This window comes from Anarrhichthys ocellatus, unplaced genomic scaffold (genome assembly GCF_004355925.1).
Source record: "Anarrhichthys ocellatus isolate YVR2014 unplaced genomic scaffold, GSC_Weel_1.0 scaffold7, whole genome shotgun sequence".
Lineage (NCBI taxonomy): Eukaryota > Metazoa > Chordata > Actinopteri > Perciformes > Anarhichadidae > Anarrhichthys > Anarrhichthys ocellatus.
Window position 1 is genome coordinate 753,587 of NW_022280037.1, and position 14,994 is coordinate 768,580.

Below are 14,994 nucleotides of genomic sequence, written 5' to 3' on the forward strand. Positions count from 1 at the left end.
CCCCCCCCCCCCATGCATGTCCGGGAACGGCCACCAAACCACCTCTCCCTCTTTGTTACAAAAAACATAGTTGTTGTTGTTTTTATAAGAGAACAGTATAGTATAGAGAATAAAAAAGAGTCATACCTGTGCAAAATAGCTGGTGCTTGTGGTTGGCAAGCCACACAGGAGCCCATTGTAGAAGCTCGCCTTCTGCCTTCTGCAAAGGGCTCCAGACATCACGGCATTTATTTGAGCTCAAACTCTGTCACTGTTGACTTTAGCACAAAGCAAAGATTTCACTGCCCCGCTAGTTAAAAAAAATGATTATTTTACAGAGATATCGATCAGTGTGCTATAAAAAAAAATCAGCTTAGCATTATATGTCTAAAATGAATAGAACGAAATTTAATGTCTGTGTAAATTGACAGAGCTGCGGCGTCCTATTCAAAGTTTACACTTGTGCAATTTGGCTTGTGTGTGTACTCTTCCTATATGTGGGCATAGCCTCCACTCTATTGTTTACTGGCTTTGTTTATTCGCAGATCACGCTGTTTAAAGTGCGATCTGTAAAGAGGGTCTGGAGAATAAACGCACACTTTCAGGGCCCTACGTGTTCAGAAGGCGAAGGGGTGTCATTTGGTTATAAGGGGAGCAGAAATCCCTACTATTACTCCCCCGGCCTTGGATTTGAGCTCAGCAGGGAAGAGCGTGCAGTAGGGTGGGAGGGGGGGTTGGGGAGGAGGGGTCGATTCATTTGGACTACAACTAGCCTATCTTATCTAACAAGAGGGGAGGGTCCGGCTACTTTAAAAATAGGGAGTGGACAATGGACCCCCAGATTGTGGGGAGAGAAGTTAGAGCATCACATTCAAGCGGCTCTGTTCCCAAATCAGCCCTCTTTTCCAGCAACTATTCTCCTGCTCCGCGGGGAGGCTGTTTTATGTGACAATGACACTTAATCTTATTCACTGATCTAAACTTTGCTGTGTGTGTGTGTGTGTGTGTGTGTGTGTGTGTGTGTGTGTGTGTGTGTGTGTGTGTGTGTGTGTGTGTGTGTGTGTGCGTGTGTGTGTGCGTGTGTAATGGGGATCCACCTGGGTGACTGGCAGGCATGGCGTTTGAGTCACAGTGCTAGTTTGGATCATAATGTGTCTCACTGCATGTGTGAGCTTTTAAATGGTTTCCATGTATGTCATTATTTGAGGAACTCTTCCCACACACTTACTTCTTCCTCCAGTCCTTCCTTGCAGGAGGTGGATTGTTAGGGAGATGAAATTGAACCATGTGGGCATGTTAGCGGTTCTTTGGTTTGGTTTAAATGTCTGCAGAAAACACATGTTTTCATTTGAATTCTATTTGGATTAGAATTTGTGTTTTTATTTCCTGCCTTCTTCTGTCTGAAATGTTTCTATTTAGGGGTTTCTTCTTTGTGACTTCGGTGCCAAAATATTACAAAGTGGCTGATGTGTGGGATAAACGTCTTTCCTCATAAATATCTCACTTTGTGTTTGCGATTAATAACCTTATGTCTGTTTTGTTTACATTTTCTTAATGACAGATTGACAGCATTGTTCTCGTTGTTGTCCAGCAAAGCTATTAATCCCTGCTGAAAAGATGCGCCTTGTTATGAAAGCACATGGATAAGAATGTTTTTAAATAAAACATAAAGTTGTGAAAGTCATTATAAGCCCTTTTATGGAACGTGTTCATGCTGTTATGCATGTCATAAATAGCTAACTCTGAAGAAGTGAAAAATAAATACGGTTCTTGAATTATAGCTTCTTCTTTACTCATTTTAGTTTTTTACATTTAATGTGTAATGTAACTATTAATAACGTTTATTTATCTTTCATGTGAAAATGTGCCTATAGTTTTTTTATAATCTTTTACATTTATTTATATGAATTTAACCTAAATCCACCATCAATAAGAAAACAATTGCTGTAACGGTTATAATGGTGGAGACGCTTTTTGCCTCCTCTAGACTATGTTGTTTTATATATCGTTCATTAATAATAATAATAATAATACCTTAACAATAATCATAATAATAATACTGTAAAAATAATAACACCATCATTTTCAGAAAACAAAACCAATAACACTTTAATATAGATTCTGTTCTTGTCACTACAAGAATACACATATACAAGCCATAAATAGGAATTACACAAATGATTGAAGAGAAATCCTGCGAGGCATTTAAATTTTTATAATCCAGTTGCAGATGCAGATGACGGCTATTTTACAGCAAGTTGTTATTGTTTTGTCTTTGGGGTCCATTCCTGAACTTCTGAACAGATCTCGTCACATTATCATTACTTTTAATTATTATTATCAACAAAATAATTAGGCTACGAACAAACTCGACAACTAAAACGGTGGGAAACGTCAAAAATATTTGAAATACGTTTTGTACACAAACTCTATATATTTTTTTACAAATGTACAAATTGAAAGGGGAGAAAGTCCACATTGCATTGAGGGGTAACGAGTTTATGAGGAGTTCATGATTGGCCTGGAATAGACGCCTTGGTAGTAAGTTGTGTCAGCCATGGCTGAAGAATCCAGACCGGCTTTCCCCGCCATGGAGCCCATGGAAAGAGCCCCGGCCATGGGGGAGCCATAGCCGGAGTAATGCATCACTTGCTCGTAAGTCTTTAGGTCCATTTTGTGGTGCTGCTGCTCCGAGGACATGAGGTTATTTATGGAGAAGGGGTGGTTGAAGGAGTAGTGGTGCTCCGGCTTCAGGTGCGCTTCGTGCGCAAGGACCGAGTGATGCTGAGACATGAGGTGCTGCCCCTGCGACACCGGGGAGGCGGCGGCGTGCTCCGGGCTCAGGGCCTGGCTCGCCTTCATGTCCGACAGGGACCTTTTGTGTTCGCTGGAGGAGTTGGAGTGCGGGGACTCGTTGCCGTTGCAGCTCTCCGAACTGCTGTTGGAGGAGCCGCCGTCTCCCCCTTTGCGGCTGCCGTCCTTCGGGTTCATCTTCTTATCGCACTTGAAGCGCTTCTGCCTCCTCAGGTAGCAGCCGTTCTCGAACATGTTCCCGGAGTCCGGGTGGAGAGTCCAAAAGGAGCCTTTCCCGGGTTTATCCGGCGACCTGGGCACTTTGAGGAAACAGTCATTGAACGACAAAGAGTGGCGAATGGAGTTCTGCCAGCGCTGCTGGTTCTGTCGGTAAAAAGGGAAGAGGTCCATTATCCACTGGTAGATCTCGGCCAGCGTCAGCATCTTGCTGGGAGACTGCTGGATGGCCATGGTGATGAGGGAAATGTAGGAATACGGCGGCTTCGCGTGCGTGTAGCTCCTGCGGTAGGTCTTAGGGTCTCTGGACCTGTTGATGCTGGACTGTCCGTATATGGGGCTCATGGCGTTCATGTTGGTGTAGGATGTCAGGGCGTTCATGGACGTGGGCTGCGCGGTCATGGGACTCATGCTGGGGCTCAGGGCGGCGCTCATGGCCGTCATGCCCGCGCCCATGCCGTTCATGGCTCCGGCGCCCGGCGACATGCCGGTCATGGAGGGACTCATGCCCGTGTTGACGTAGGACATGTTCATGGAGTTGGCCGTCATGTTGGCAGTGGTGCCCATGCCGGACATGCTCATGTAGGTATTCATAGAGTTCATTCCCAGGCCCGTGTTCATGTTGCCAACCGAGGTGTAACACTGTCAGTGAGGGAAAGAGGCAATCATCAGTTTCATTTGGCACACAATGTTAATTACTTTACACATAGGTTGTTTTTTTTATTCAAGCTTTATACACTGATAGCATTTATTCAAAATATAAATAAGTTATTTGAGACGCGCACTGGTTCGTAAAAGTTGAAATGTACACATGTGCTTTCGCTTCCGCATCAAATCGTTTTAAAATTTAAAAAAATACACAATGTTCAACCACTGGTATCAAGTGATATTAAGTGAAATAATCCGCTAAAAATGCACGCTGTCGTTGAGAATGTTGACACCTAACATGACTGCGCTCACACAAAATAGCGACTGCACAAATATTTGAATCAATCTCCGCAAAACCAAACAGCTCAGGTATTTGTTGAGTGGAAACATGGCAAAAAAAAGAACACTCTGATTTAGTAAAGATATACGTATAGACTTTTGAAATTATAATCCGAGTGAAAAGTTTGTCCCCCACCTACATGTCAAGCAACTTTGTTAGGATAGTGCGCTGTGTGGAGATGGGGGAGGATTTGGAGGCGCCTCAAGTCAATATTTGATCACAAAGTTAATATTATCTCAGGGCTAATATTGAGTTGTATAAAATGGGATTGGCTTTAGACGGGAAAAAATATATATTTAAGGTACCCACCTCGGGCTCTGCGTAGTAGGTGCTCCAGTCGGTGTGTTCGTGTCCTTCCATTTTAACTGCTCCAAGCATCATGGAGGACCTTCACAAAGCGTCTCCCAGCAGGGGAAAAGCCCAAAGCCTCTCTAATAGCAGGTTGACTGGGGACCACTGGATGTATTTGGGTCGTCGGTGGGGTCCCTTCGTCAAGGACTGGCGTTGATGTGTGTCTTATGGAGCCAGCCGTGAAATGCGTCTGTCAGTGACTGGAGTTCAAATGACGCTCCGTGCTGCCTGTTAACGCTGTGATATAGCTCTGAGCGCTAGGCAAGCCTCCAATCCCTACTTCTACGCCTTGGGCCCTATTTGAATAATCTCCTCGCACCTAGGCGTGAGACTCCTCAAGCTCCCTCCCCACCCCCTCCACCCCAATTGTACACCTGCGCTGACTGAAAAGAACAGTTTCTTATGAAAAGCTTCATTATAAACTATTGTATTTTGGCTGAGGCCAAAGAAGAAGAAAAAGGAGAGATATAAAAGGAATGTCTGGCGCTCTTCTTTGGTGTGCTTTTCATGCTTTTCATGACGCACATCCTCCAAAAGGGTTTATTCCACTTCAAATGAGCTGAAATCATAAAGCGTTTTTAGTGCGTTGCATTCAAGGACTTTATAGCCTGAAACCTATTAGCTGTTAATTAATTAACACTATAAACCAAAAAAAACATGAAAACGTTAAGAAATTAGATACAGGTTGATTTATCAGTACGCTTAACAGAATACACTTTACAAACGTTTATTAATTATATCACACACTGTCAGGGTCGTGTTGCTGTTTTATTCCAGGCACAGCTGTTTGTGTGTTACTCTTAGAGTAACACCATTATGTTATGTGATGTACGCCAGCCTTGACCTGCAGAGATTAATGATATTATGCTTGATATGGGCCTGAATGTGCATATAGAGTGTACACTCAAATTACTCCTTTTGTGAAAATGAAAGCCATTTCTCCACATTGCCTCCATCTGTTCAACAATCATGTCCTGGTACAAATCAGTTGGTCTCTGCATCTTTGTAAATAATAGTGTTGCTGTTTTTTTTCAAAGATTTTACCAATATTTGCAAAAGGGAGAGATTTGATTCTGCTTTACTGACCTGGATGACTGAATTACTGTTTCCAAATGTTTTAATTAGTGTTGAATATGCCAGGCATAGCTTCAGAGCGCCCTCTCTTGGTTATTGCCTCCAACTGGCTTTTTCTTTTTGTTAGTGGCAGATAAAGCAGCCTCGTTTTTTTAAGTCGGTGAAACGTTTTAGAATCAACAGAATTTTGTGTTGACTTTCTTTGAATTTTTGGCACAAAATATATTTAAAATAATTCAAGCCACAATAAACAGGTTGGTAGGAAGCTGTCACTCACCTTTTATTTGCTGGACTGTATTTTTAATCAGAATTGTACCAGAGTATGCATCGCACATGGTAGATTGTTTTTTGTTCATATTAGCTATTGTGGCACCCTTCCCATAGTCCATCAAATGTTTCTTTACCGCCGGACGGACTAGAGCCGGGCTGTTGAGGCCCTTTGCTGTACAGTATTTACAGACACAAACATCGAGGTGAGGCTGCAGTCCGGTGCCAGCCACGTGTCAGTAGTGGTATATCTATTTGACTGCATATTTACGCAAGAGCATAACTATCGGTATAAAACCCATTAGTAAAGGCGAGTAAACCTGTCGTGTTGACGAGGGACTAACAGAGTCTGCTTAACTTGGAAATGAGATCATGAGAAAAAGCTCTGTGTGTTTGAGGATTGGGGATTTCACCGGAGAGAGCTGGAGATCTGCGCTCTCTCGGCTTGACTCAGTGAACGCACGCTTGTGAGGCTATATTATTTTCTTTAATAATTAAAACAAATTATGAAATAGTTTCATAATGATAAAAACGGTTTAAAGAAATAGCCATGTGACATTTATTATATATAATGTATATGTTATTATATATAATGTATGTAACTACCGGCGAAGATATTTCGAGCTGTGGAAAAATATGTGATGTAACCGAATTGAGCCAGTAGGTCTTCATATAAAATAGGCGTATATAAACACACGTTTATGAATAACGGATAAAAGTTCATATTTAAAAATATAAAACACTGAAATAAAAAACAAGTTTGACTATTTCTGTTGCACAAAAATAAGCCTAAACTGTCCACACTTGCGCGTGCTTCTAAAGATAAAAAAATACACTAGTCGGTGTGTTACACAAGTTCGTCAGAGAGAAAAATAAATTGAGTGCGCTTTCTATTCAAGTGGGTAAAAACCAAAACTCCTCTCGTGGATATTTACTAAAACCAGCCGTGCCTGTTCCTTGTACACACTTCATGTAGTTATTCCAAAATTATTTTAACTGACACCAAACCAGCATAAACTGGTCCTTGACCTGCATGACACTGTGTTCCTGAATGAGACATGTTGCTAATTCCATCGTTAATCATTAGCCTGAGTCCTCTCATATGGGTGAAGGTCACATTTTGGATTTGGTCAAAAAAACAAAAAATCAACTGGGTCTTGTTTTGCTGCCCTCTCACCCTATTTTGTATGTATTTCTTATTTATCCTCTGGTGTATGCTAATGCATTGTGTCCCTATTTCCCAGGTGCAAAAGGGGAAGTCACTCTAGGACAATTATTGTCCTGATTACCTTTTCAAATAGGGTATGAGAAAGTTGGGCAACCTGTAACATCTATAAAGAGGAACGTCACTCAGAATCAGTTTGACAAGAGCTTGAAGCAGAAATAAAAGAAATTCAAATATAATAATTGTATCAGAAGTGTAGACCATGGTTGACAGAAGAGTTTTTATTTTTTTTCCTTCATCTGTGATTGCATTCACAACATGCCAATACATTGTGCAAATTAGGCACCACCAAAGCAACAAACAGCACCGAATTTTCTTTAGCTCGCAACAGTGGTGGTGAGGCTGAAGTCACTGAGCCTTTATGGTTGAATGTCAAATAATGAAAGAAATACCACAAATCCAACTTCATTGCATCATGCCCAGATTTAACTGTATTTATTTAATGATGAAATATTGAGGGTTCATTTCTGCCGCCGATACAAACTGACTGATGACATACAATTGCATCTCAAAAGATCAGCAACATTATTTTAGGAAACATTTAAGGGTTTCATGAAAAAAATCTGAAATTACAAAAGAATCTTTTTTTTAATCCTTTTACTTTTAGAAGCCAGAAGATTGCTTTTGCGTGGTGCAAGGTAAAATCCTCTTTTGATGGTCATGTTATGTAGAACCCTTTTCATTGTGTCTGCGGAAAAGTAGCTCCAGGCTGATAATAAGGTGCAGATTTTGTAAACTTCTGGTCAAATCTAAAAATTAACTAGTCTGTTCTTCCTTTTTTTTTTAATTAACATCAAATTTGAATTGGCCACCAGTAATACAATGTGTAAGCTTTTCAGCACATTAATTAGAGTAATCCTAAATGTTGCTGCTGCATATATTGTTGATCATTCTGTTCCCAGCTCCCGCATTCACAACCCTGAGCATACACTGGAAATGAGAATTGCACTTTGCTTTCTCTCACAAAGAGAGTGAACAAAAACTTGAAGTAGCACGCTGCGTTCTTGTGAAGTTGACATCTTCCGACCGAGAATACATGTCTATAGTCCCCAGACCACTGCTGTGCCCAACATGTGTCCTCTCTCAAGGCGAGTTTTGCCACTTGGTTGATCAATTAGCCTCCATGATGATCAGTGTTACATTTCACACATCTGCCGTCATTCCTTTACTGGTTATGACAAGGGCAAACACTAAATGATGAAAGTTTAATGAGTCAGTTAAAGAAGTGAAAGCACAAACACCTGCATGAGCGAGGCCCTAAAGTGACACCACTGAGCCTAGTTTTCTGGTACAGATGCTGTTGGTTTTTTGGGTGCAGGGCAGGGGGATGGAACCAGGGTGCTCCCTGCTCTGTGAGAGGAAGGCGGAACTCTTGGAACATTCCTTCAAACACCCAGGAGTTGTTGGCAGGAATGTGTTAACTTTAAGTTTCAACTTTCAAAGTGAGGATTTTTTTTTTTTTCCAACTGAAATTGAAAGATTCCCTTAAGAATGTCTTTGTTTTTTGTGTGTGTGCCTTTGTAGCCGTTGAGTGCACCAAGTCACACAAAACAGCACAGGGCAAAGGGTTAAGCATGTGATTCATCAAAATAAAATTAATAACGAGAGAGTGTTCCTCTTAGAAAGTGCTGGAGAAAAAAAAAAAAAGATGTTTGCTGCCAACTTGCCTGTGGTGACAGTAAACATTCCAGAGCCGGGCTGGAGTTTGGACTTGCCATTATCTGCCACAGCTGTGACAACGCCTGTTGGCCGCAGGTTTGTGGCTGGCCACACTGTGTTTACCTGGAAATGAATCTGAAAAGCGGCTGGACTGGGAAGGCACACAACCCAGCTAAATAAAAACCGAGAGTGGTCATTGCGACGAGATGCCGTGTGGGAGGGAGTCCAAAGTTATTGCACTGGCCCCAGTGGGTCAGGGAGCAAACACAGGCGTAAACACACTAAGGATATCCTCAAATACGCACCTTTTGATATTGAGAGGAATGTTGGCGAGGAATGCCATTCGATATGTTTTATGTTGACTGTATCCAGGGCATTGCAGATTCAATACTTTTCTCTCTTGTCATGTTAAAGGACCCTATGTTGACCGCTGCCATTCATTTATCAAACAAGGTGACAGTTTATCTATTAGACCACAGGAGTAGAGTGGAACGGGGGGATCCCAAGAGATGCACGGATCAGATGACACTAGAATGCATGTGCACCAAATTAGAGTGTTTAGGAGCTCACATTGTTGCAATACAGAGTTTAAAACAAAAGTGCGTATACCACTTTCTGATACGACACCCTTTATAGAGGGATTATGTTGTAACTAATCACTTGATTAATCATAATCTAATCTGGATTAGTAAATACAAATGATTTGTTAATCCTTCATAGATCAGTTGTATAAGCATTAATAAGACTAGCTTTCAGCTTGCCAGTTTGTGAAAAATCTCTTTGACTAGTTAGACAACGCAATTCTAGAAAAGGTCTGGAGACAATATGGATCAAATTCTTTTAACCGTGAAAACATTTCACGGTTAAACAGTTTAATTAATAGCAAGTATCTGATTTAAAACTACAGACTAAAATAACTGATTGATTGAATGAATTAACGCAAAATGGATTGTGTGATGTATTTTATAAATTGTATATCCCCCCCCCCCCCCCCCCCCCCCCACCCTGACATATACGTGCTCAGATGCCATGGTTCCTTGTAATGTCTGAACTTTCTAAGCTACGAGGACGGGATGTGTATTAGAGCCAAAAGATTTAATATCACCAAATCAGCACATTGTTATTCATTAGTGGACCAACTGCAGAGTCAATACACATTTAATCACAGACTGAAGGCAATTAAAACAGGAGGGGGGCCAGTAGTGCTATGTTAATTAAAGTGCCAGGCTCCCATGGGAAGCCCCGTGTCTAAATATCACTACAATCAAGCCTGTGCAATAATCCAGGATGAGCTATTGCCGTTCACACTCGGCCGCCGTGCTGTCAGATCCTCGTCAGCGTGGACAAGAGGGCAAACCTGGCCTGGTGATTAAAAAGTTGTGTATCAGTAATGGTCTTTCTAATCTTAATTGACTCAAGGTATAACCCATTAGCATCCTTTCCATGGTAGTTAAATTAATTGGTCAACCCTATCAATCCAGCTTTGAACAGATATAATGTTGCAATATAATAATCCAGATCTTCCTTTGCTCAGCGTCTGCAACCATCGCTGACAGACCTCTTGAGAAAACACACACATTCACATCTCAGCTCTACATCTCAGAGAGAGGCTTTTGCTCCATTTCCTTTTTCCATCAGTCACTCGGTGAGTGAGGGTCATATCTGCTGCTGTCTTATCTGTATTCCAGGCTGATGGGGAAATTCAAGTTTGGGATTACCTCTGACTGCTGACCCGAACCCATCTCAGACAGCCGGCCAGCCCTGCGCTTTCATTATCCTGCATGCTTCACAGCACCGTACATCAAAAACCCCTCCTCTTGAGCAGGAACTGGCATATCTATAAAAAAATGTGTTGTGTGTTTCGTATGCATGAGGGTAGAAATTAAAAGCTGATAGTGGAGAATAGATATCTGGTCTGCGTTAGAGGAGAACCTGTATCGTCCCCTTTCTTCCAGGCAGTTGTCTCCTTCCTGTATGGACCGAGGGCCCATCCATATGCAGATGGCTAATTTGTAGTGTTTACAGAGGAGCAAAGAGGGGGCCGACAGCTCATGAAGAGGGTTGAAAAGAGGCTGCCTACGTGTCACCCCAGGAGCCCTGGTGGTAAAGCTTCTCCTACCAGAGCAACAACATAAGTGTTCAATCTGTGTTTGCTTACCCGCAGACACCGATGGCTGAGTCCTGGCCTGGGGCCCGTAAATTGTGCCTTTTTTACAGGCCCTGACAGCTAACAGGCTATTGGGAACAGGGGGCCCAATGACACAGCCACTCAACAGATTAGCACCTCATCAGCCTCCTGCAGCTTCGAACAAATACGGTCCCAGCCTCCTTTAAGACACAATAGGGCCGCCACCGCTAAACAGCCCCCTGCCAAGAGAGCCCCCACCCTCCACCCAGCCACAAAACTTCCTGGTCTGGTCTTTCTCCGGGCCACAGCTGCATCAAGGGGTCCTTCCCCTGTCCCTGAGGCCCACCCCAACCCCAATTGGCAAGATGTGTGTATTTCAGGTGAGCAAATATTGCCACTTGACTGAGAGTTCAATGGCCAGCCCTTTCAGGAGGGAGGGGTGGGGGGTGCATATTGCGCTTGCCTGCTTTGCAACAGGGGTACATGTGGCCTCACACAGCAACCGGATCCATAGGATGGGTCAGGGGAATTCTCCAGGCACAGCTGGAGTCAGCAAATCAAACATACCTATATAGCTCATCTGCATTTTCCCAGACTAGGAAACCATTTCCAGCTTTCATTTCCTCTCTCTCCTCAGCTTTTACAACAACCGAATGTTTTGATCTCCCTCCCAGCCACCACACACATAGCTTTGGCCTTTTTTCCCCCTGCAATACACAGTCAAAAACTTTGACTTAAAGGCATAATTGCCTTCACTATCTTTTTATCAGCGTACCCTGAAATCCCCTGCAAATGGACACACATATCTTCCACGATTCAGGCCATTAGGTAATAGGCAAACATGCAGGGGTATTGAAAGTTGATCTTGTCAACCACGTGCCATGTTTTTGCACACTTTTTGTCTCCTACACACACATGCTTAAGGTAAGAATGCCCTCTGAGGTTGCATTCATTTTTCTCCCGGGTCTTAATGTGGAAAGAACAGATAGGGAAAATACATTGCGTGTGAGATTGTTTTAGAGATTTGAGATAGGGAGAGTGTTTCTTGGGACTTGTGCCCTTCATCGAGGACAAAGGGAGCAAAAGTGAAACAGACTGGCTACTGAGTGGGTTATAGTCAGTTACAGGCAGAGGGCACTGGACTGGAACTATGGGAACAAAGCCTATAAGTCTACAAGCTGTAAATGTGTTTGTAACTTACTGTGCCGTGAGAAACATCTTAGCAATTACACAATTTGCTTCTTTTATTCCGCTATTACTGACGATGTAATGTAATAGGATGCTGTGTTTACAGGATGACCGTTTTAAGTAATCAAAGCAATCACTGTATTACTGGTCATGACAGAGAGACAGCATTGTGAGGATTAAAGGCCGCCGGCTGAATGTCACACCAACAGGTTCCTTGCAGCTAAAGAGTACAGGCCAGCTTAGGTAAAGGCCACAGGCCCGCAGCTGCAGCCAGCTGTGTAGTGGGTCGGAAGATGATGTGTCAGTGCCGAGGACCACCTTGATCCCCCCCCTCCCCCCACCTCGGAAGTCAAACAGAAGAGTGGGTAGCCGTGTCCTGAGAGGCCTTCTCCGCCATCACAGTGAAATGGAACTGGCCCAAAAAGCAAACAAGATCCCCCCCCATCCCTCCTCCCCCAAGCCCAGACCAACCTTGTCTAGGTGATGGGTTTTTCTGTTGTGCTGTTTGTTTGCTTGTTTGGTCTGGAGCCCATGGATACCCAGCATGGAGTGGAGAGGAGAAGCGGAGGAATGGAGGACATAGGGACAGGTGGAGAGGTGGTGGTGGTGGGGGGGGGGGCGAGGATGCATGACACACAGACCTCCCCTTGAGGTGACGAGAGACCTGCCGAGAAGCTAGCGGGCAAAGCTGCTTGACAAATACACACAGACCCCAGGATCAGGACAGCGAGGACATATAGCTGTCTCTGATCCTCCGACAGATGTTATTTCTCACACACATCGGACAGCGCAGTCTTGAGTCATGTCAAGATGGAAATAAAGTGGATTTCTATGGTTGAATGTGAGAAAAACTCCAGTGAAAAGCTAGTTGCACAGGTCATTTCTAAATGCTATAGACAACAGTGCACATACCTGACGCTATATTTGTAAAAAAAAAAATAAAAAATGGAAAGAATCTTTATCCATCTTAAAATACACACTCACACAAACACACTCACACACACACACACTTTCAGAGATTTTCCACAAAGACTGTGACTATCCAAATACAATCTCACTGGATTCTCCTACAGTGAGTGACACCCTCTGGCAGCAAAGAGAACTGCTTTTTTTAGTGGAAACAGACAGTGAGACTCTACAGGCACTGACCCCCTGTGACATTATGTATACAGCAAACATGGGCCCCTATATCACTTCTTTGTTTCCTTTCTGTTAGTGTTCATTCGATCAACTATAAATTTCACCTATTGCAGGGCCTGAATAATTCCTTGTCATTATATTCACAATATTTTAAAGTACTGTATACAAAAAATACTCTTGTAAAAAAAGAATGATATGCTTTGTTGAAGTTCTTTAAAATGATTCTACTCTACTACCAAGACTTCAACTTTCCACATCACAGTTGAATACTGGACCACGATTGGCTGCCAAATTAGTTTTGATGTCACAAATGTGTGCACGTCTTAAAAGAGAGATTTAAGATGAGCACAGAGCGACTTCTTCTCTATGAGCGGATGAGTGTGGAAACAGCCTGCTAGTTTAGGCCCACACGTCTCTGCAGACTGAAGGTTATCCTAACAAACGTCCAAGTGAAGCAACCATTAGCTGAAGTGTTGCTTCAGTGTTGAGGTCTTAGTTAAAGTTGGCGCTGTACTGGACAAATATTATATATATATTTCCTGTCCTTCCCATTCACATACATGGGAGGGAGGGGGTATTAGAAACATTTCTCAATAAAATAACACCTCTATGACTGAACTAAACAAGACTTTATGACAGGAAAAATGGATTACTGAAACCTTTACATCTCAGTCCAGCCACAAGAGGGAGACATTGCACTTTATTTCACATGCAGTTTTGCTCTTACCTCCTTTCCTCTTGTTCACTGTAGCTTCACTTTTCCTCCACCAGGAATCCTTACAATATAACTTAAACAAGCTACACTAAAACATGTGCTGTAATACAGGGATTAGTTGGGTTTTTTCTTTGTTCACGGCTTAATGTGTGAGGACCAACTCAGTCAAACAGTGCCTTTGTATTTGTGCCTTTCAGTCTATACATGTCTTCCTCACAAAGGTTAATGGGGTCATCTGGCCTGCAAAGAGGACCCACATCTTGAAAACATCCAGACGCAGGAGAGCAGTACCATTTAGAGAAAAAAAAAAGAGTAGCTTAAATCTCTCATCAGTGACTATTAGATGATAGCATTGCAATAATGCTAGCCATGATTGCTAACAGTGGTCAGTCGATGTCTACAGTAACTGCAGCGGAGATATTGGTGGAGGAATCAGGGAAAGCTACACTTCAAAGATTTTGGTAAATCGATGACAGCTGTCTATTTTCTGTAGTTTACAGTGAACTGTACCTTCAAACAATAGTCCTGTTTTGAAGCGCAGTCCAGGAATAAGACAATGTATTCATGCTGCTAGAGCTGAGCAACATGTTTGATACTGGAAGGGACTCCATGATAGCGATTTCAAAGTCTTCCACAAACCCCCACTTCACCACCACCCTCTTTAACTATGTCATTACTCCCTTGTGGTGAGCGACTGGCTCGGCAGAACTGCTCGGTGTGGTGCAACAATCACATCCAGCTGCTGAGAATGGGATCCGACATGTGAAACCACCACAACACACGCACAGACACACACACACACGCTCACTCACACATTGTGATGCAACATGCACAAAGCTATAAGCCAGGGCTGCTTATGCATGCATGCCTACTGAGGTGCTGAAATACTAGATCTACTTTTAAAACTCAGGGGAGTGAACAGAAAGAAGATGTTGTTTTGTTTTGTTTTTATTCCATTGGTATGTACTGAATTTTACAAAACACTGACACCTGCCAATCCAGCGGCAACAAAGAGGACAGGAAGAGGACAACAGGAAACAGGAACGTACTCCCAAAACACACCAACAGAGCAAACAACAAAACTTCAGTACAATAAACTCCCATAGTTTCTACTATGTCCACCGTCTAGACAAAAAGGGCTGTGGAAACGGTCCAGACAACATCATAAACAAGGTAACTCACACCAATATTTTGTTCTATGTAAAAACCTTGGTTTGCCGCCTCCGGCGTTGCAACACTTCAGATAGCTA

General features: G+C 42.8%; 1 protein-coding gene across 1 annotated transcript; it reads right to left on the reverse strand.

Moving 5' to 3' along the window:
* Positions 1–2,061: 2,061 nt before the first annotated feature.
* Positions 2,062–4,583, reverse strand: foxa2 (forkhead box A2). Its single transcript, XM_031847755.1, has 2 exons — positions 4,307–4,583; positions 2,062–3,651 (listed from the first exon to the last, which is right to left on the reverse strand). Exons 1-2 carry the CDS (start codon positions 4,376–4,378, stop codon positions 2,479–2,481), a joined length of 1,245 nt encoding a protein of 414 aa, XP_031703615.1. The 5' UTR covers positions 4,379–4,583; the 3' UTR covers positions 2,062–2,478.
* Positions 4,584–14,994: the final 10,411 nt, after the last annotated feature.

Bases quoted from the DNA above. Each gene is read 5' to 3' on its own strand.
- foxa2 (XM_031847755.1), bottom strand. From the start codon at position 4,378: ATGATGCTTGGAGCAGTTAAAATGGAAGGACACGAACACACCGACTGG. The intron at 3,652-4,306 runs GTGGGTACCTTA...CCTCACTGACAG, and splicing joins CCTACTACGCAGAGCCCGAG to TGTTACACCTCGGTTGGCAA.